Source organism: Scleropages formosus, chromosome 13 (assembly GCF_900964775.1).
Source record: "Scleropages formosus chromosome 13, fSclFor1.1, whole genome shotgun sequence".
Classification (NCBI taxonomy): domain Eukaryota; kingdom Metazoa; phylum Chordata; class Actinopteri; order Osteoglossiformes; family Osteoglossidae; genus Scleropages; species Scleropages formosus.
In genome coordinates this window covers 14,512,979-14,536,004 of record NC_041818.1, presented here as the reverse complement: position 1 = coordinate 14,536,004, position 23,026 = coordinate 14,512,979, and the positions used below count along the sequence as shown (strand labels likewise).

At 45.0% G+C, this 23,026-nt stretch overlaps 1 protein-coding gene across 1 annotated transcript in view; it reads right to left on the bottom strand.

Annotated features, from left to right (window-relative positions):
- The window catches only part of fgf11a (fibroblast growth factor 11a), a 46,860-nt gene that overhangs the window by 7,894 nt on the left and 15,940 nt on the right, over nt 1–23,026 (bottom strand). Inside the window, exons 2-3 of the mRNA XM_018744375.1 lie at nt 14,975–15,085; nt 4,721–4,824 (exon numbers count right to left, since the gene is read on the bottom strand). Of these exons, the coding sequence (XP_018599891.1) occupies nt 4,721–4,824; nt 14,975–15,085 (215 nt within the window). The remainder of the gene's footprint in view (nt 1–4,720; nt 4,825–14,974; nt 15,086–23,026) is intronic.

Here is a 23,026-nt window from a genome sequence, read left to right as displayed (position 1 = left end):
TGAGTTACCCTTTTCTGCCAAAATAGAGTTTATATTAATTGTATATATGCTCATTTATTTCAATGGCAGCATTCAGAAGGAAAGCTTAGCAGACAGATGTCTGGCTTGTCACCCAAACTCTTACTAAGCTGCTGCATCACCACTACTGCCCCTACTGGTAACTACAAGTGACAACTTTTATCAGCATGCAAATTAGGCATACTTTACACTTACCATTTATTTGTATAGCTGGTGCTTTTCTACAAAGTAATTTACCATGCTAGTCTATGTACAATCACCTACACAGCTGGGTAACATAACTGGAGCAGTTTGAGGGTAAGTACCTTGCACAGGGGTAGAACAGCTAGAGATCAAACCAGCAACCATTGGGTCCAAGGGCAGCAGCTCTAACCACTATGTTACCAGCTGCCCCTGGTAAAAACAAAACTTTAAAATCAAAAATTAAAATAATGGTGATCACAAGCTTGCTGTTTGAATCCAGGGCTTAGAGCGAAACCCTTGACCCTTTTTACAGGTCATGATTATTTTAGGAGCAGAGTTATTACATGGGATGTATCTTTTTCATAACTTAACTGGTGCATATTAAACAGAAAAGAAGGCCAACAAATGTGGTGAGCAGCCATTGATCGGAACCACGCTCTGTGACACAGATGCACATACAGGCATTCGTTCACCTGCCGTTCTGTGCATCCGCTTTCTCTAATTCACTAAATGTTTGTTAAGCAAAATGTACTTTCTAATTTTTTCAGATGGCAAGAATTCTTAACCTCCTCTGCAATTCCCACAGGAGTTTTCTCAGTATAATATTTTTTTAAAATCTGTCAACTTCCAAATGTGTAAATGCAGTTGGGCTTGCGCAGAATCCTTCTACTTCATCTCCAGATTCGAACAAAGTGTCTAATCTGATAAAATAATCCAGTTCTGGGTTGTTCTGTGTCTAATTTCCATCTAGTCACTTGGCATTCAGAAAAGTCTCATACTATGACAGCCTTCTGTAACAAACGTAATCAATTCATTAGACACAATGACACTGTTCTCATCTAGAAGGTGTTGTTCTGTAAGAAAAAAGAAAAGGTCAATCCTTACGAGGTCATCCTTGAGTTAATATTGTGATTCTGTTCGGTATGACAGTACATAACATTATAATGATGATTAGAAGTGATCATAGCCATATAGTTATATTGTTTCATAAGCACATATGACTTTACTGTTATTGAACATGTTGATCCCAGATTTTTCCCCACATAGAATCTCCCTAAACTTTTACCTTTCCCTGATGCCTTCCGTGAACCCCCTCCCCCGCACGTCCCTCTTTTTCTCAGCCCAGGAGGGTTTTTCCAGAGCGCACATTGAACAAAGTGGGTCAGGACAGAACTTAACACTATTTTTACCATAAAGCAATTTTCTGGAGATGCCCACAGGTAGCTGAGCCCAGAGCTGGGGACGAGAGACCAATGACACAGAGTTTCCCTTCATAATTTACCTCCTGCAGCAGTTCCTACAAGGCTCCTCCCCCTATCCTGACACCAGTGGCTCACTGAGGGATCGAGAGAGAAAGACAGAACTCCACTTTTGCCGAAATCTCAAAGACAAGTTGTTCCGGTTCCCTCACTGTCAAAAAGTGACACCGATGGGGTTGTTTGTCACTGGCGCAAAAATCTGACAGCAAGACCACTCATGCCAGGCCCTGCAGGACCCATGATGCTGGCAGTGTGATTTTCACAGATGTGGCTAGGGAATCCAAGGTGTGTGATAGAAAAGATGGAATCTAGTGTCAGTCTATCTCAGGGTCTTCACCCTAATAAACTGTAATAATGGGAACCATGTCCCAGCACACTGCGGAATCGCACACTGGCTGTCTTTAACCCTTACTAAAACGTTAATCCCAATGCAGAGATGCTGGCCTGATGTTTGAAGACACACCACTGCGTGTCAGGAAAACAAAAATGAAATTGGAAATGTTTTCAAATTTCAGCATGTTTTCAGTTCCTCAAGCAGAGTTTCTTGGTTCAGCTTTTTCTACATCGAGGTTTACCTAGCTGGTCAGTTCTGTGACTGGCTGCTTCTAGCTGAACAAAACCTTCAAGCTCCTAAATCCCTTTAGACCTAAAAATGGAATAACCGGAGCTGGCCGTAGCAGGTGGAACTTCGTTCGTTTGATATTCTCCATCTATTTTTCTGTCTCCTCCTCTTTGCTCCTCCTTGTTCTGATATCATCATCGCCTTACATACATTGAAGATGAGGGAAGGATCAAAACCATCAAAGGAACAGTACCAGTGACGTGAAAACAACTGGAACAACTACAAACTCCAAACAATCACTGTGGATTTCCAAAGTGTCACTCAATGGAATGAGGTCATGATGCTGATGCGACTGAAATGCACACACACTTGCAGAAATGCACAGATGTACCTGTAGGGTCTGATATCCTGAGAGCAAAAAAAATGACATTGCACTGAGTCATCATCAAGGTCTCCAGTACAGGGTATTGACAGTGATGCATGATTCACTGGCTATTTTGTGCGTCATAGTGTGACACGGTCAGGCGTGTTCCAGAGGAATGTTTAGATGATCAGCTATTAGATCGCTGAGCGATAGCTCCCTCTACATGCCTGGGAATACTGGGTCGCTGATCGCCAGTCCTCGACCCGGGTGCTCTACTTTGCAAGGTCTCCCCTCAAGTCCACACAGTTAGGACGTCTGTTCGTGGACATGCGCCCTGCCTAGCAGAGCCCAGGAGCGCATGCGCACGGGTAATGCAGGGCAATCGTTGCACCCGAGGGAAACTTCCCCAGCTGTTTTTTTTTTTCTTCTTCAAACACAGGCTTTCTCTCGGTATTTCTTTGTGGCACAATATAAAAACCCCTTGAAAAATGGGTCACCTTTCTTCTGGTATTAAAAAGTGTCCCTAACAGCAACTAGGGCTGGGGATTCTGCTAATGTATTCCCAGAGACGCTTTACATTAAGGGCAGACGTGGTACACAGAAGTGAAGCAAGTGCACCTCTCTGCATGCAGTGGAACAGAAATCTGCACATGCAGGACGTGACGGAAGGCAGCACATGCAAGCAATTCGTCTTCTCTCAAGTACACGTGCCACGTGCCAGTCTGCTTCAAAGGGGGATTCATCCGCTTTTTTTCTTTCACACAGAAAAGCATCTCGCTATTGGATCCTAATCATCATCTTACCTCGGGGGTGTATGCTGAGCATTGTCCCCAACTGACTGAGATATTTTGCAAGAAGTTGGAAGATACTTTATAACACGAGCTTCCCTGAGCCAAAATGGACCATAATTCATCAGTGTATTCAAAATATATATTACATTATTGACTTTGGAGCCCAATTAATTATGGTGCACTGTTACTGAACCGATATACTGATGTGCACAGATAGTGCTCCTTTGGGAATGGATTATTTCTTTTCAATATCATAATCCATGGATCGCTACATAAAGAATTGATTCGCATACTGCACATGTTGAGTATGACTCCGGCACACCCTAAGTCCTCACATTTCCTCTAACTCTCTCTCTGTCTCCTTCACACACACACACACACACACACACCAGGGTAACACTAGCAAACCGTGAACTGCCAAAGTTGCCCTTGAATTTAAAAACCAAGGGATAACATTAGAATGGCAAATAGGATCAAGTTATAGCATCAAGAAAAGGGGAGAATTTCCCCATTTTCAAACTGATTTTGACATCACTGAATTTTTGTGGGGACGTCCAGCTCCAACATGAGCTGAGAGGCAGCTGGACACCAACACAGAAGCACCACGTTGCATATGTTTAGTGCACTGAGCCTGTGTCTGAGAACAGTTTGCCGAATGGCTGAAGGCTTGTTACAAGTAAATGTCTTGATGCAAAGGTCAAACCTAATGACTGATTTATATATTGCATCAGCTACACAATACATCAACAAAATGACTGACTAGACAATGAGAGTGTCCACATAAATACAAATACAAGCCTTTGGTAGACCAATCAATATAAATGTACTGTTCATTTATATGTAAATTTATACTTTTAACCATGTCACTGAGTTCGAGATTTCATTTAATCGTTGCATTCATTTCAAGGGCAAATTAAATAATATTTTAAAAGCATGAAAGAATCCTGACTGAATAAAGTGTCCATTTCTACAATTCTGTTTCAAAAGAGAAGAAACTTGGAATTTCTTCAGTGAATTTGATTTAAATACATGGACTACATTTAAAACCTGATCAAACTCACTGGTTCTGTTGAACTAACTTTGTAGGTTACAGAAAAATTTCACTGTATTTCATCCATACATCTAATTTCAATAATTACATGTTCTGAGCAAGGTTACAATGACCTGGAGCCAATCTTGAAAACACTGGATGCAAGGCTGAGGGGGCTACCCCCTGCACAGGATCTCCATCTCAGGGTTTGTTTTTATTTGATTCTGTCACACAAATGTGATGCGGAGCAACTGAAAGTAACTGTCACTGACACAAAACCTTTCATTTAACAGTATTAATCATGGTCAGCAATGCATTTCTAAGGTTTATAATGTTAACAGTAAAATGCTGATTAGGCTCATAATAATACTCACAATCACAAATGCACTGGTACTCAGTTACAGTCATAGTCATACCAACTTCAGTTATTAATAATTATGTTCACGGTCACAAATCCATTAATATTCTCTTTAATTATGGTCAGGGTCACAAGCAGCAATGGTGCAGACTTACTGATGTGTACAGGTATCCGTCGCTGTTCATGCCGATGTACAGTCCACTCTTGGTGCCCTGGATGGCCACGATCCTCAGTCCCACGGGGATCAAGTTGAACAACACTACCAAGAAGAGAGCCGAGAGAGAGGAACTGACACAAGGCACATGAGCTCACCAACCGCAAACTTGGAGCAGACACTTCCTGAGCGTTTCCCCACACCCCCCCAATCCGTGGAAACTGGAAGAAGAAAGGTACCAAAAAAAGCATCTCTTACTACAAAGCTTTCAGAGCGTGATCCAAAAAGAAAGTCACCGTTTCAGCACATCTGAGTGTGAATTATGGCAGACTGGCATTGGTGAATTGCCCTCCGCAGAGCTCTGAACCCTTCCGTGTATTGCAGGTGACGTGATGTCTTTTTAATATTATATGAAAAATTTTCTAAATATTTCCTTTTCACTGCTGAGGAAATTGGACCGGATGACCCCTTTATGTTGTCTGTTGTTACTACTCCGATTACATTAAACAACAGGATTTATCAAGCATTAGCAGTCAAACCATCAAGAAAGAAAATGCAATACTTTTGCATTTCTCAACAACGTTTGCAAGGGTCAAAGGATTTCAGTAATGGGCCTGCAGGTCTGATATTTTAATATTTCAAATAATGTGAATCATTTCGCTTTTCACAACATTTAAAGAACATATTTGCTGGTTTTTATCACTTGGAGACAAATGCAGGGACTGCACCCTGCCTTTGGAAGGAACATGGGTGGAACTGGAACAGGGGTGGAAAACGGTGCCCTGAATAGCTTAACCTGGGATGCAAGCTGTGTGGAGGTGTTCACAGTTTTGGGAAAACAACTGTATCATAAGATATTTTCTAAAATATAAAATCCAAAATTTCGGTAGCTGCAACAAAAAGCAACTTTTGCATTCTACAAGACCTTTCCAAAAATTGGCTTGTGTCCAGTGGAAAATCAATATCTGCCAGGCATAGATTTAAGTGACGACTAAGTCTGTGGTTCATTCAAGGGGGCCAGAGAGTGAGGATCAGAACGGGGAAAGGTCATGTGATGTGGGTTCACTGCAGAAGAAGTTAGCAAAAAGCTGTTCAGGGGACTAAAAGGAGACAGTAGTATAGAGAAACACAGAAGGAATCAAACACAATCAGCTCACAACTGTTACTCTGCATTTCATATGGAGAGCACCAAGGGAAGGAAATAAGATAGCTTTTCAGGAAAATAACATGTTTTTATTTGTACGTTGCTTTGATGAAAAGCACCTGCTAAGTGAATAAATGTAAATGTAAATGTAAATCTGCTTCACCCCAACCAGACTTCTACGCTCCTCCATCTCTGCGCACTTGGTGGTCCCATGCACAAAACATCCAAAAGCAGAAGCACAAAGGTTTTCAGTTCTGACTCTGATGTGGCTGAATGACCTCCCACTCTCACTCAGAACTGTTGAACCTCTGTCTCCATTTAAGAAGGGTCTTAAATCTCACATCTTCTAGACTCACTTCTCTGATGATCTCTGAAGTTCACGTAACGTGTAAATGTTTATGCTCAATAACTTTGAAATCGTAACTGTTGAATAACGGATAAACTGTCACGCAGCTAGTCATGTAACGTAATGTAGATGTCAAATTAAAAAAAAAAAATGAATATGATTAGAAACTAAATTATTTGGATAAACCTTTAGGCAGCTACTTGTGTGAGGTACATTGGTTCATTTGGTGGAAAGTAACAAACTAACTGTGCTTTAGAGTCACGTGTCTGCATCTAAGTCTCTCTTTCTGCTTATATAATGAACACATTGTATTTTCCTTGAGATGTAAGTCGCTTTGGAAAAAAGTGTCTGCTAAATAAATGTAACTGTAAATTTTTTTATTTAATTTTATGGGATTATGAGAAAACCTTGGAGAAAGATCAGCTGGAATTCTAAGTAATTCATGGCTGTGATGCTAACTGTAATAGCTCATTAGTCTTGAGACACATTGTTCTACCAATTACTTCCCCGAAAGACAATGAGACAATTGCTGGTTGCACCGTTTCATTGTATCGCCAGCAATAAGTACTATAGCTTGTCCTCAGCTCAACATTCAGACAAGTTTGCAGACAGAGCATACCTGAAAATGAGGTGTATTGCCAGTCACATACTTGGATTTACACTGTGTGTGGGAAAAAAAACAATCAGAATGGAAGAGAGGTCACACACTGATCAAATGTATTTAAAGCCTCATGAAGAACCACCCCAACGGCACAAGCTTTTACATTTATTCTTTTACGAGACGCTTTCCACTAAAGCAATTTACAACGATTTACACAGCTGAGGCTGGACAACATTTTTTTTTTCACTGGAAGAGTTTAGGGCAAAGGGTATTACAGAAACAGGCGGGATTCAAACCTACTCCAACCAACTCCAGAGGCAGCAGCCCTAACCACTATACCTGCTGCCACCTAAGCAACTGCAAGCAGCCCCATCTATTTCTCTCATCATCCCCCCCGCCCACCATAAATATATTAGCCTTGTTGTTCTGCCAGCTGGGGGGTGTTGGACCTTCCTGCACTGCAAGCCCACATACACCCATTTGTCCTCTTTTCTTGCTCCATCAAAGGCAAGCTGCTCATCAGGGAGATTACAGCCCTCCCTGCCGGACTAACGGGTCACTGTCCGTTTTTCTCTCTCTCCAAATGTTCCGATCGGAGCCGAAGAGCTGCTAGATTAATTAAAGCCTTCTGAGCCAGAGAAGAAAGGAGGGAGATGGGGGTGGCTGGGAGACAGAGAAGGATGCATTGCAGGATCAATATTGCCAGTCAATTCAAGGCTTCAAATCAGTGCAACAATAAATAACGAAGCGGGAAACCAGGACGGCGGGAGATATAGAATGAAAGGGGGAGGGGCTTGTAGGTCTTTCACTAAGCGGACAAGGTGATGCGTAGCTCTGAAAAGCAGACGGGATGTGAATGGAAGGAAAGCTTAACCTTATACTTTGGCCCTCTCAGACAAGGTGGCAGAAGTGCTGCTGTGTCCTTGAAAGAGGATATTTCAGTTAATGTTTCATCAACACATCAGCACCAGCTGTTCAATGGGAAAGAGTCCAATTCATAACAATAACAGCTGCAGTTCTGTGGGGAGGAGTCTGAACCACAACAACAATAGCTACTATTGAATGGGGAAGAGCCCAACCCCTATCACTGTCAGCTTCTGTCCAAAGGCAAGCAGCCAAGTAATATACAGTATACAATAATTTCCAGTGCAGAAATGAGCACCCTCGACTGATAAAGCAGCCTCAGCGTCATGACAAATGAAGGGCAAGAAGATCCGACCAAAATGTGACAAATGCTTCCAGCCCTAAAAAAATTGCTATGCTCAAAATTGTTCTTAACGTGTTTTAAGCGCACATTTACAAGAACGGAACAGAACACGAAAATGCGAGCGCAGCAGGACGTTACAGTTACCGTTAACATTGTTTCCACAGTTCACACATGCGTGCCACAAAAAAAAAGGAATATTTAGAGAGTCTTCCACATACATGCACGCGCAAACAAAGAGTCGATTGCATATTCTCAGTCACACAAAGCACACAACACATACAAAATGCATCGTGCATATTCAGAGCCACGTGTGAATACACACAGGCCTAATAATGAAGTGCACATACTATACATAACGCATTTCATTTTGTTATGGCGCACAAACTCAAAACCAACCGAATGGAAACGTTCTCATTCACTCAATAAGGTTTCTGGCATGAAAGCAAATCCATTCGTCCCCAGATTAATTTTTAAGCTGCTGTTGCAGGACAAATATCTAACAGTCTGTTGTCACATCTGTATATTAACATGACCCTTTTCCCAGGGACATTTTTTTTGGAGGTTTGTGAGAAAACACAGCTGAACGCATTCGGCTTTGACCGGTGAGCCAGACCAAAATCACATCGCCACGGTACATTTTATACATATATGTCTAAAACCACTTGTCCCAAGCAGGGGTCGCAGGGAGTTGGAGCCTGACCTGGCAACACAGGGCATAAGGCTGGACAGGGAGGGGACACACCCAGGATGGGACGTCAGTCCATCACAGGGCACCCCAAGCGGGACTCAAATCCGAGAGCCACCGCTGAGCAGGACCCGGTCAAACCCGCCACGCCACCGCACCCCCTCTACTAGTAAACTGATTAACTAATTATGAAAAAGTCAGAATCAGGAATTGTGCTGAATGCGGGTGTGAGTTTACAGTATGATTGTATAGAAACATGATAGGAGAGGCTAACAGCTGGGTTAAGGTCATAGCACTCTGAGTTGCATGTGCTCAAAAATGGATGGATTTTCAGCCACTTTCTGTCACCGCGGCAACATCTGAGGATCAGCTGCTGCGAGTGACACCCTTTAGACCACTCGAGCATGGTGTGATTCCTCCCTCTATCTGCCCCAGGATGTGAATCGGCGAGAGAAGAGTTCGGGGAAGGTCAGAGCATCATCACCATCTATTCCTGTGTCTCACTGTTTTTCCACCTCCTTATGTCCCTCTCCCTTTCCCTTCCGTTTCTTCTTCTGTGTTTCCCTCTTTCCTCTCTTGTTTCCCCTTCACTTTTCAATTTCCGCCTTTTTTCCTCCTCATCTCTTTTTATCGCTCCCAATTTCAAATTTGGATTTTAGGAGTACTTTCTTTTCTGAAGAGGATATAGCAAATACACGCGCAGAGACAAAGACCCACGCATAGCAGGAACAGTGCAGCAATAAGCAAAATACAGGCTTTTTACTCCCTCTCTCTGTACTTACTTCCCTTATGCTCTCTCTCACTTTCTCTTTTCCTTTTCCCTTTTATCCAGCCCAAGCCCACACTGTCAGTAACAGCATGTAAAGTAGGGAGTAAAAGACTCTCAGCCTCTTAAGCACATCACAGTTTGAAAGGCAACTATTAGAAAAGGGGAGGAGGGGTCAATCTCAATCCTTTGCTGAAGGAGATGAATAAACTTTCCCACCAACAGGGTGCGTAATTAGAGGGGATACAAGTCAGGAAATAAAGCTGACGGTTTTTATTGCTTTCCAATTTGCTGTTTTGTATGTCGAAGTAAAAGTCAATTTCCCCATCGGACGCAGGAATTAAAAACAGGCCAGGCCCACTCCCAGATCTTTACCTATCTTCGCACTCTTCTCTTTCCCACCCTCTGTTGTCCCGATTCTTCTTAGCTGTTGTAATGCCCCTCCGTCCTGCCTGCTAATGCAGCCAACAAATTCTCTCCAGCTGTTACGGCATTTCAGCTGACTTCGGTATCCATCTCCACCAAAGAGGAAGCCAGTCATCCCAGTGCAGATTTCTTCATCTGTAGGGCACTGTCATGCACTCCGAACTGCTGGTTGGAATATACATAGAAAGTTTGCATTGCACTTTGGCGAAAATATAGTATGCAATGCCTTGCTGATTTCCATCTCTAGCGTGCAGACCCTTTCATTTCATGATCTCTCTCTAAGACACAATAAGCCATCGAGCGAGATTGTCTTGTCTCGGGAAAGAAGATGTGTTCTTTCGAGCTACAAAGTGGCTTTGGAGACAGCAGCCCATCGAGTGTCATGGTGAATAAATGACTTGGTCATCATCATTATTATGCAATTCTCTCCTTGTTGTCCTGAAATTAGAATGAACTGGCCTGTGATGACCTCCTGGCGGATGCTGATTGAGCACCCATCAGCGCCAAGCCACCTGGTCTGTTGGCTCCATAGGTAACTCCCTCTCTGTCATGCCTCCACATTCTCGGCGCTCACAGCACTGCAGGGCAGCTCGAACCCGGACCATCAGCCAGGGTGGCCAGAAAGGGTCAGGGGTCCAGAGGCGTGGTCCTGGCTCTCAGTGGCCTGGCGTGAACCGTCTCCAAAAGGCCGCAGGGATCGATACGACAGGAAGGCGTTAGTAAAATGAGCAATTAACTGGCAGCGGCGACCAGCCGCAGTGTGTAATACCCTTGGCTGGGGGCCAGGCCCGGGGCAGAGCGCCAGCTACAGGCTTTCTACTTAATTGTCGGACCGGGAGAGAGAGTGTGAGAGAGAGAGAGAGAGAGAGAGAGAGAGAGAGAGCGCACATCCGGTGTCCTTTAACAACTTCGACGGTCAGTGCTACTTTTTCTCTCTGCATGTCTGCATGGGCTTCACTTGAGCAGAACATCATGCTGTGGTTCTACTTTTTGTCTTGGGTTCCTAGCAGTCTTTTTTCACTTGAGGAGGATTTGCAAGGGGCTGTAAAGAAGACAAAAATCCACTTTTTTTCTGAATTTACATCAATTGAAAGTTACGTTTACATCAATTTTAAATTAAATGAAAAAACATTGTTTCTGGGGAAACACTTTTGTTTTTTTACACACACACACACACACACACACACACACACACACACACATTTTCAGAACCGCTTGTCCCATATGGGGTCACGGGGAACCGGAGCCTAACCCGGCAACTCAGGGCGCAAGGCTGGAGGGGGGAGGGGACACACCCAGGACGGGACGCCAGTCCGCCGCAAGGCACCCCAAGCGGGACCCGAACCCCAGACCCACCGAAGAGCAGGACTGTGGTCCAACCCACTGCGCCACCGCACCCCCTGTTTTTTTACAATTTGTACATAAACAACTCATACTTCTTTTCATACCTTTTTACTTTACGTTCTTTTTATGTTCTCAAAGTGTGTACACTTCCATGTACATCCAGTCCAGAAATGGTGTATCTTTTTGAGAGCTGGCTGCAGCTCTACACGTCATTTTTACTCTCACTCTCTCTCACACACACACACACACACACACAAAATGTCAACAACCGCTTGTCCCAAGCAGGGTTGCGGCAAGCCAAAGCCAAAGCCTAACCTGGCAACATAGGGCGCAAGGCTGAGGGGAGAGGGGAAACACCTTGGACGGAATGCCAATCCACCAGAAGGCACCCCAAGCAGGGATTGAACCCCAAACACACTACAGTACAGACCCAACCCACTGCACCACCACACCCCACATGTCATTTTTGCTCACATGCTCAAATAATAAATACCAAAATATGTCATGCAGTCTGTTTTTTCAAATGCAGATTATTTCTACCAAGCAAGAAAATTGTCTGTCACAGGTTATGTTACCTATACATATATATGCATACATATATTTAACATTTATATACATAACAATGTCATGACTCTTGTTTATAAGATGTTCCTGTCATTTTATGCATCTTATGGACCTCAACAAAAACACATGCATATAAATAAAATAAAGCAAATGGTTTTCCACTGAGGACTCAAAGCACACACACACATCTTCAGAACTGCTCGTCCCATACGGGGTCACGGGGAACCGGAGCCTACCTGGCAACACAGGGCGTAAGGCCGGAGGGGGAGGGGGACACACCCAGGACGGGACGCCAGTCCGTCGCAAGGCACCCCAAGCAGGACTCGAACCCCACTGAAGAGCAGGACCCGGTCCAACCCACTGTGCCACTGCACCACCGCGCCCCCCCTCTGGACTCAAAGCAGCCTTTTACCAAATGCAGTACTGTTTTTTTGTATTGTGTTTGGGGTTGTCATGCAGATGTAACACTCGATATACACCAGTGATCACGATAACATGACAGTCTTTTTAGAGGTAAAACATTATTTTTTTTTTAACATTCAGTGTTTGAAACAAAAAAATAAATGTAGAACTACTTATTAAACGGGGGGCATGGTGGCACAGTGGGTTGGACCAGGTCCTGCTCTCCGGTGGGTCTGGGGTTCGAGACCCGCTTGGGGTGCCTTGTGACGACTGGCATCCCATCCTGGGTGTGTCTCCTCCCCCTCCAGCCTTATGCCCTCTGTTGCCGGGTAGGCTCCGGCTCCCCGTGACCCCGTATGGGACAAGCGGTTCAGACGATGTCTGTATGTATTTATTAAATGTGCATGTTTGTGAAAAAAAAGTTACCATTTCTCAAACAAAATGACAGGAAATGCAATAATCAGTCAAAATCCTGTCACATGTAGCACTACATAAAGCACAGTGTAGAGTCTGCTCCCTGTGAGAATTGGGGGAGTCCAGGGAATCCTTAGGGAGATGAGAACGTGAGGGTGCTGTGGAGATGCTGCCATATGTGGTGCTCACAATAGCATTAGGTGGACTGAATCATTGGTCTTCTCTTTCAGGCATTACATAGTTCAGGGTCTGGGTTAGATGGGGTACTGGGAGGAGGCATCGTGGTAATTCTGAAGCTTTAAGAGCATTTAAATGTTTACGACAGGCTATTAAGAGGAGTTACACCAGGAGCAAAACATATAACATCGGCGGCGTCCCACAGACATCAGCTGTAACTGCCAGCAAGGTGTATGAGAGCTGCTCAGATCTCGGGAAGAGTGTATCTCTCTCCTGTCGCCTCCTTAATTATTTATAACATTTACTGCTGAATTAGCCTTTTTTAGGGCTTTTTTGCATAAGCCGCAGTGAGGTGCATAATTATTCCCTCTCCATCTCGAAACAGACCAACAGCGGAGTCCTCACCCCCGGCAGCCGGTGGAAATGCCCCCGTGCGTGTGGGACGGAACCCGGCACAACCTGACCCACTGCAGAGCAACAGCCTCTGGTGATAACAAAGAAACCGCCACTCTGCCAGGAGAGAGGCTTCCCCGGGGTCAGAGCACAGTCTCTCTCTCTCTCTCTCTCTCTCTCTCTCTCTCTCTCTCTCTCTCTCTCTCTCTCTCTCTCTCACACACACACACACACACACACACACACACACACACACACACACACGCGTGCACAACTACAGACAGTGCACACTTTCACAAGCTGTATTTTAGACACAAATGCCCCCACACGTCAATTCACACATGTGCACACCACACTCACCTATCCATTTCCACACTCCCACATATACGTACACAAACTCAGGAAAGCGAGTAGGAGGACGGTAGAGGTTTTACATTAAATAGGTGCTCAGTCATAATCACCATAATTGCTGAACAACTGCATCATGTACCATTGTGCGCTGTTAAAAGTCCGCCATTATGGAATATGAAGTATTTATGCAGGCTTTTTTCTCTCTCTAATCCTTTCGCCCAAAGAAGAAAGCATGACACAGTGACTCATGCAAAGCTGCAACATTTTTTACTAAAGAACAAAACAATAAATAAGCATTCCACGGCGATCGTCTTCATTCTTCAGAGATGTACACATATTTACAGCACACAAATGTCCAAGCACATAGAAAAACAATATGGTTATATTATACTTTCTCCCACTCTCACAAGTGTAAAGTTGGATACTTTCAAATCAACCTGACTATATCAGGCATAACCTGGTAAGTACAATACAATACAGTGCAGTGCGATAAAATGTATTCTTATATGATGCATTCTCCTGAAGACAGGCTGAGTGCATTCACTAGGTTACAAATAAAGCAAAAGACAAACCGTCACCTACAACACATAATAAAAGGTAGGTACAATAATGTTAATTTCGTTCCTCCCCTGCATGGAAAAGCACAGAAGAGGTCAGCAAGGCTCCACACACCCTTGGCATTTCCACACGTCCGCAATAATAACTAAAATAATGGGAGCAAAAGGAAAGAAATGAATAAGTGATTACAGGCTTCACTAAATATAAGATAGAATAGTGTCTGCGATATCTTGACACAATAATATCTCATACACACGTAGACACATAGAATGCTGTCGATTTTATTGTATTGCTTTCAGTTAACACGTCACGTCGATCAGGAACTGGACTACGTAAAGGGCTCTGAAGACACAAGATTCTGCATCATTAATAAACTTCGTCCCAAGAACAAGTTTACACTGAGTACCCCAGGACTCGGATTCTGCCCCGCAACTTTATGACACAGACAGAGCTCTTCAGGCCGCAGTAAGAACACCGCTGCTTATCGACAGAGCTGAGAATCCAGCTTTCGGAAAGCTCCGAAAAATCAATCTCCAGAGAAAATTTATACAATGTGACGCCTTTTCAGCGGGCTTGCTGAGATGTTGGGTGATTCGAATAAATTGACTTATAGTGGCATTGGAGCAAGTAGACAGATGAGCTTACAGGAACTGGGCTGAGAGACACGTGAGCAGACTTATGGAAGCTGCGCAGACTGGACAGACAGACAGTCCGAAGGGACGCGGATCTACAGCATGTAAGCAGACAAACGACTCTGAGACAGCAAACTGATAGGATGGCAGAAGATGAGCAGGCCAGCCAGGAAAAGGCGAACAGACAGACAGGTGGACTCACGGGAATTCAACACGCATGCGAAAAGCAGGACAGGCGGACTTACAGAAGGAGCTGCTCTCGTCCTTCGTCCCGTCCATAGTGCCGTCCGGAAGCATCTGCAGGTAGAAGCCGTGGCGGCAGTAAAGGCGGGTGACGATGCCTTTCAGCTGCGGCTCTGGAGCAGGAAGGGTTAACGGGGGAGAGGTCAGCCCAAGTCAGCATCTCGCTCAATAGCCGCTGCTATTTACACACAGTCTCGCCTCGTCCATCCTGCTGGAGCTGTTGTTGATTGATAAGGCCCGAGCGTCTTCTCTAAAGGCAACTTGGCCCCTTTGTGACTCAGAGGAGGCAGGTTGCAAACAGGCCATGTGCCATGACAGATGCATGACATGGAAGACTTAACAGCTATATTTGTACTCGGGCACAGCAGAGGAATACAAACAGGTACCATGGTGCTGAATGTTTTATGGACTTTTGGGCTTTTGTTGCTCCACTTTGTTCGGTGTTTAGGACAAAAAAAAAACACTTTGCTTAGAAAATGTGTTCTGCAGCTGAAAGGCTGCTTGATAAATTGTGTTCAGCATTAAATTGACACACATCCTTTGTTTGTGTGGCACAGCCAGGCTTCCTGCTGCCACTCCAGGGGAGTCGGGACGAAACAGTTGCCTTTGCCCTCTTATCTTGCCCAAGGCTACAGACAACATGCCATTTCCCAAAGTAAAAAGTTAATTCTTTGGTAGATATTACATTGTTCTTACAATTATCCAGCACTCAAACTTTGGACCTACTGAAATCCAGGTGAATATGAAGGAAATTAAAACAACCTAATACATGTTCACCATAAACAGGGAAAGTTTATTCAAATACATAGTGAATGCTCAGAAAACTGAAGTAGAGTATATCTAGGCCAGCACTTACAACCAATCTCTACAACTGCTTTTCCCGAGCAGGGGTTGCAGCAAACCAGAGCCTAACCCGGTAACACAGGTTGTAGGGGGAGGGGATGCACCCAGGACGGGATGCCGGTCCGTCACAAGGCACCCCAAGCTGGACTCGAACCCCAGACCCGCCATACAGCAGGCAGAGGGCAAACCCACCGTACCACTGCATCCCCCCGGCGCTTACACTTGTGTCTATATTTGTTTATTACAGTGGGAACATGAATGTGAAATTGAGAGAAAGGGCCGTTTCTGCTCCAAGCCTTTATCAACATGGCCAGATATTAGTGAGACATGCAAATAAATAACAGGCATACAAGATCATTTGACACATAATAATATTCAACAATGAAGATGTTTGGGCCAAAAAACCAGTAACATACTAAATGTAATTTGGTTAATATAAAGGCAAATATTTTCTGTTCTTAAGTGTAGCTAAGAGTGCTGAGCAGCTGGACTGGGGTAGGACTTTAGTGGGTTAATAGGAACCTGGTAAAAGTAAAATAATAAAGGGGGCAGTCAGGGTAGCAGAGCTGCACACTACACTTAAGTTTTAATGAGCAAAAATCAAATATTCATAAGGACTAGTTGTATCAGGAACATTAGGTAAAACGATGTTAGTTTTGGAACGGAGCAAGAACGAGACTGTAAGTGGACACGTAAAATCCCCATGGACTAGATCTGTCCCTGACCCTCAGGAGTAGTAGGCCTACCAAGCACGTGTGAAAGGTATTCTAACATCATGGAGTCTCTCCTGTCACACTTCAAGGGACCTGGAGGTAAGCTAGACCCAAGTCAATCTCAGCCTTTCACTTTTGCATTTGTAGTTTGGACTCCAGCAGCAATGTGGACCAAAGACTTAGCTCCAAGCTCCTGTTTTGGGGCTTGTCTGACAGTTTTCTGTGGAGATGTCTGTACTGTTCTTGATCTCTCACTAGTTGTCTAGTGAACAACAGTCTTCCTGAGCCCACCATCAATTTCATATCCAAATAGGCTCTATTACCACAAAAAGGTCACTTTGCCAAAGCACTTGAGCGGGAAAAAATAACAACAATTTAGGACAAAAGGCAAAAGGACATAACGATAATGATGCTTATTTATAATGCTAATTTTTCATTCTCTCCCTTGCCATCAACGTGTATTTATCAGTGCATGTGAGGACAATACCTGCACTTTCTGGGACAGAGCGCAAGGCATGATCTCCAGCGAGCAATGCAAAGCTTCTCAGACATCTATGAACGTGTGTGGTCTCGAAGAAAGAAAGACCACAGAAATAAACAGAGGCGCACAAGGTTAAAAGTAGGAGTGAAAACAAAGTGCTGGAGAGACAGGTATATCAGATCTGGCAGCATACAGAGCGGGGCAGTGTGTGTGGAGGTGGGGTGGGGGTGGTCTGGCAGGGGGGCGGCCCCGCTCGCTATGCAAAACACTGCAGAGCCAGCTGGGACCTAGCAGAAGCCAAACAACTCGCCTTTACCCCATCCTTGCAGAACTCCCAGGTTTTACTCTGGGAGCAAGGAAGCGTTCAGTAACCTGTCAGAAGGGGTTTTTCGACAGTTACTTGGGCCATATGTGGCCACAACGTGGCTTGTTGGTTCTGCTCGATGAACAGCCACGTGACGAGCCAGTATAGGCGCGCGTGTGTGTATCTCCACCGAAACAGTGATCCACACATTAATAGACCCTATAGACTGCAATGTGTGAAGCTGGAAAGGTCAGTGAATCACATTAGTCCAGCTGAGAGATGAAGGACTGAGGTACACTCTTGTGTGCAAGACAGCTCTACGCCTTTGCCTTTGAAAGGTTTTCTCAGTGCTTGTGCCCAAGAAACAGTGTTGTCCTTTGTCTTTACATCTATTAATGTTGGTTTTACTGTATTAGCATTAGTGATTATCAAGAGATGCCACTATTCATTGTTCAATCAGACGGTGGTGCAAGGTGGTGCAGTGGGAAACATTGCTGCATTGCATCTCCTGGGCATGGTTTTGAATCCAGCACTGTCTGTGTGGAATTTTCATGTTCTCCCATGGGTTTCATCCCACAGTCCAAAGACATGTTTCAGGTAAACTGGAGACTTAAAATTATAGCTTGAAATGTGTGAATGCCCTGCTTCTCACCTAGAGTGTTCCGGGTTTTATGCCTTTTGCATCCAGTACAGGCTCTGGACCGCCAAGATCCTGCAGTGGATGAGTGGTTAATGATACTGGATGAATTAATTATTCCATTGCTGGGATCCCACCTTGTAAATCTGCAAGAAATTCCTTAATCACTAGGGTCCCACATGACCCCACAGTATGCCAGATGTTTATGGTCTCTGAAACTGGGTTTTATGGGGGCTTTTAGACACAGTAGAGCCTGGTCAAACCACGTCTAGTACATTAGATGCCATCAGTAAAGGGTTGATAAAAGCAGGGACAGTTACATTAGTGACTTAGGGAGCTCCCATTCTCCTCGCTCTCGAGCACAGGAATCCTGAGTTATGTAGGTTGGTGTCCTGCTGAATAACACCATATATCATCCAATCAGCAGGGGACTCCAAGTCATTACTTTGCTCCGTTGAAAGAGAAGGAGCAAGAGAGATGAGGGAAAAACCGTGTGCGCACGCGGTGATTCGGGGCAGAGATGACATGGTTATTTCTTCAGAATAAATTCAGGGCCAAAATAAAAAACGAGGCACTTTACACAAATTGTCGACGAACTGCCCATGCGCGACAACGCTTAACAAAAACCAGCCCGTGTGAAAAAACAGAATCCCTGACATTTCACTTGGAAAGCGAGCAGAAGAATCCAGAACAGAGCAGTTTCCGGGATTGTCAGTCTTCCAGTCAGTCTGCTACTCCTGCTGGTGCTTGTACTGCTACTGCTGATGATCCTACTGATCCTACCACCATCATCCTATTTACACAACTGTTATTACTGCTAATACTGCTGATACTGCTAATATTTCTAATATTGATAATATTGCTATTACTGCTCTGTTACTACTAATACTGCCAATACTACTTATACTGCTATTACTGCTATTTCTATTATTGCTACTGTTAATATTACTGCTAATACTGCTGTTATTAATGATGTTAATATTGATATTACTGCTAATACAGCTAATTCTGCCCCAGCTGCTGCATCTGGTGTTAATGCTGTTACTATACTAGCAACCATATGATCACATTCAGGTATATGTGTTTAAAAGAAAAAAGGGGAAAGCAAAAAATAAACTTCAATTCTGGCATAATGCAGTGATGCAGTTAATCACTTTTATTCCCTAGACACCGGTCGTGTGACACATTTAAAGTAAACCATTTCTTTTAGAATTCAGGTTCCAGAAACTGCTGATACGAGAAGACGAGCTGCGTGAAACGTAAGCTAGCAGCGTGTTTGTCTGCAAACACGCCGAAGTGTGATTATGTGCCCACACGCGGAGCGATGGACTGTTGATTGTGTTATATTTAATTAAATAAGCGTCTGTTTCAAAAGCCCCGCGGACCACATGAAGCTTGACTGAAAGCATCGCCGAGGAAAACAGCTGACAAGAGAAGACTGAGAAGGAGAGGGCTCAGATCCCCACACACCGCCTTCCTTGTTCCGCTCTTATCTCTGGCTCACACACAGGTACGCGCGATCAGACGCACGCTGAAATACGTATACCTCCTCTGACACTCACACTGCTTCGCTTAGACGTTGACGCACAAACGCACACCGAAACCCACAAACACCCAGACCCTTAGACGTTGACATGCTCAAGAAGGAGAGGAGGAGTGAAAGGGACATAAACCCTTCTCGACGGCTAATGTGTGATGTTTGTTAGAGCGCTTTGACAATGCAAATTACGGGAAGCTACAAAGAGACGGATGAAGAGGGAGAAAGGGGGATAGAAAAATAAATGAGAGAGAAACAAAGAAAAGGAGAAAAGGGAATGCAAGAAGGTGAGCACAGTCAAGCCACGCTGACTGTTGGGGGGTGAAGAGGACGGGGACAATATAACCCAGGGGAACTGTTCGGGCGGATATGGGACGTAGAGCGGGGGAAAGTACGGAACGGGTCCGGAATCCCGCCCCGTTGACAATAGTTTTGTTAACTGTTTCCATGACGAAGCCCTGATTTCTGACAGGAAGCTGGCCGTTGGCAGTAGGGCTGGGTGCCGAAAACAAACAGAATGAGGACATGAATTCAGTCATCCGTGGCGCTGTAACATTGGGAACTGTCAAAGATGAATAGCTGCTGACCAAACAAACAAAACTGTACTCTGCATTTTAGACATGTACCAGACCAGGAGACAGCCACCCTCCTCCCACCTCTTTCTGGTCCTCAGCCAAATGGAAATGTAATAACTTTCAGGTGGCTTTGTGGTTACACATCTGGACCATAATCAGAAGGCTGCCTTTGTAAGTTCCAGGAAAGATCCTGCTGCTGTCACCGAACCCTTGAACTTAGCGCATAACCTGTATTAGGTGTGCAATTGTACAAATGGGCAATTTATAAAAATGTACCCTAAGTTGTTTTTCAAAAAGGAAAGTCAAATAAGCGAATGAGAAATATACAGGTCAGCCAGCCGTGCCGATGGGTGTCCCACCCAGGCACCGAGAGAGATGGATGGTTCTCACATTTCTCTCCAACCCACGTGCAGCGCACCGTTGTGCAGGCAGCCAGCCAAGGGCCTACCTGCCAGGTCTGCTGCTTTACAGGTCTCTGGGCTGAAAACACAATCAGGACTCAGTGGCAGCCAAGCCACAGGGCCCCTGCCGCACAAGCTTGCGTCCGGCCCATGCTTCATTGAGCGGAACAAAAAACAATCAATGCGGGTTCTTGGCTGCGACTGAACACACTCACATGGAGAAACTGTGGCCAGCGCTTATCCTCTAATCCTCTAACCATGGTCTCCTCTCAGTCCCATGGCAACACCTTCCAGCCTCCACACACACACACACACACACACACACACACACACACACTGAAACACTCGCAACCACGTTCCTCTAAAAAAATCCATAACCTCGGAGAATGTGCTGAAGTTGTAGGCTGGATGGAGTGAATGACTCTGAGATCTTGTTATGTAGGGCCATTATCAGGCTGCTTGCAACCCCACAGTGTGTGTACACCAACGCCACTATGCGTTCTGTCCGAGCAACATATTCCCACTTTAGAGTCAAAGTCCGACAGACGCTTGAGTCCATCAGCAGACTTCTGTGATTAAATCCCTGTGATTTTGCAGGTACTGTTCGCTCACAGGTGGACTCTGTTATTCTTTCAGTCATTTTGAAAGGTAAACACACCCTTCTCGGATCAATATCTCTCCTTTTCGTTGCTTTTGGGACCAGCATTAGTAGAGTATGGTGGCAGAAAGGACCGTCAGGGACTGGTTTTCAGTGCTAAATGTGCAGAGTCAAATTTTAAGCATGGCAAGGTGAGCCATGGGTCAGAATCTCAATACGAAATGTGTTAGTGGAAAGGCGGAGCTGTACATGATGACTGCAGCTAAAACATCAAATATCTTCACGTTTTTCTTTGGAAATAATGCAAATATCATGGTTATGAAACAAGTTCACTCTTATGGAAGCAGCCAGCCAGTAGCAGGGCCTTTGGACATTGCTATGGCAGCACGCAGCGGTGGTCGGTGCGCGCGTGTGAAGCGAGGGCTATTGCACATGGTCGGTTTAGACCTCCTCGCCTCTAGGACCACCATTGAGAAATGGGGTAAGAGGCGAGGACAGGAGACCTCCAATATCGCCCGTGAAGGCATACGGTTACTTAAATAAATAGAGAATTTAAAGGGTCCGGTGGTCAGCGCAGCGTCGCGATGGAGGCACGCTGGCAGTGATGCTGGTCCTTGGGCATGGTCAGCGCACTGCTTCCCCTGTGCTGCAGGAGTGCTGAGCTGGCAGATCCCAGGCTGCCCCCCTTCTCGCTGGCTCCGCACAGCCGAGTCACAGCAGTGGGACATGGACTCCAATGCTAATCAAGGGCCTCAGCGTGCTTCCATCATCCCCACAATGCTGAGTGGAAAAACCCATCTTGTCAGGAGCCATAAAACCAAACAGCAGCCTTCTTCTGTTCTCTCTCCCTCCCTGCCTTTCTGTGTGTGTGTGTGTGTGTGTGTGTGTGTGTGTGTTTGCAAATGTTTGCCAAATACACTTTCGTGATCAGCATGTTGCTTCTTTTAATCCTTCTTTGTACATTTAAATAATTTCACAGTTGTCGCTCATGCAAATGCCCTGGTAAATGAAGCATGGAGCAACACTGCAACAGTGTGATGTACCGTTTATTCTTCTGTCTCATCACGTGCCTGTTTTATGTAGTGATATGGACTTCATTATAAAACAAAGTGGCACATTACATTATTTTGCTCGCAAGCATAATACGTAGGAGGAGCAGGTCTGTTTAACCAGCAGCCTGATATCACCATATTTTGTGTGGCGGCGCTCATTAGTGCGTCTGGGACAGGCAGGCGGAAGGGGGCGGCGGCAGGTGTCAGAATCCACCGCATCCACACGCAGTCAACGTGGCCACAGTGACAGGAATGCCCCAACACAGCGGGCCTCCCCGACGGCTACGAGAACACACTCTGCGCAGCGGCTCTGCCATCTCGGGTGCTCCCAACGCTTTGCGTCCAACTCATTGCATACTCATGCCCTCCCCCACCGTAGGCGCTCTGTCTAATCTCATGCATCAACACTCTTTAATTAATCTGATTTGCTGTTTTTTCCCTATCCCGCTTCCCTTTTTTTCCCCCCGTCGCCTGTAGTCCCACAGTCGGTCCAAGGCCAGCGTGCATAAAATAACAATTAAAAACAACATGCCCTTAGGGAGAATTTCTTGAACGTATCAGAACCAGCCAAGGGTGAGCACAGGAGTCGCGGCAGACCGAGAGGCAGGATGGTCTTCAGCAGGGAACACGGGGAGACCAGAGGACCAGAGAGCTGCTTCTTAACGCAGGGTCCATCTATCTTAGAGTTATTTCAGGAGGCAGCAGTGTGACTCAGTACTTCCGCGCACGAATTTTGGACAGATTTTTCATGTTGTTTCGATACCCATGACTTACTGAATGAAAGATAGCTGTTGCGGTCTGCTCGTGTACAGGAAACATTAGAATTTAGTCATCAATATAGCAATTATTTGCTGCTGAAGGAGGAAAAACCACAGTTAGCTGTTCAGCTCTGATCCCTTAAGGCTTGTTAGAG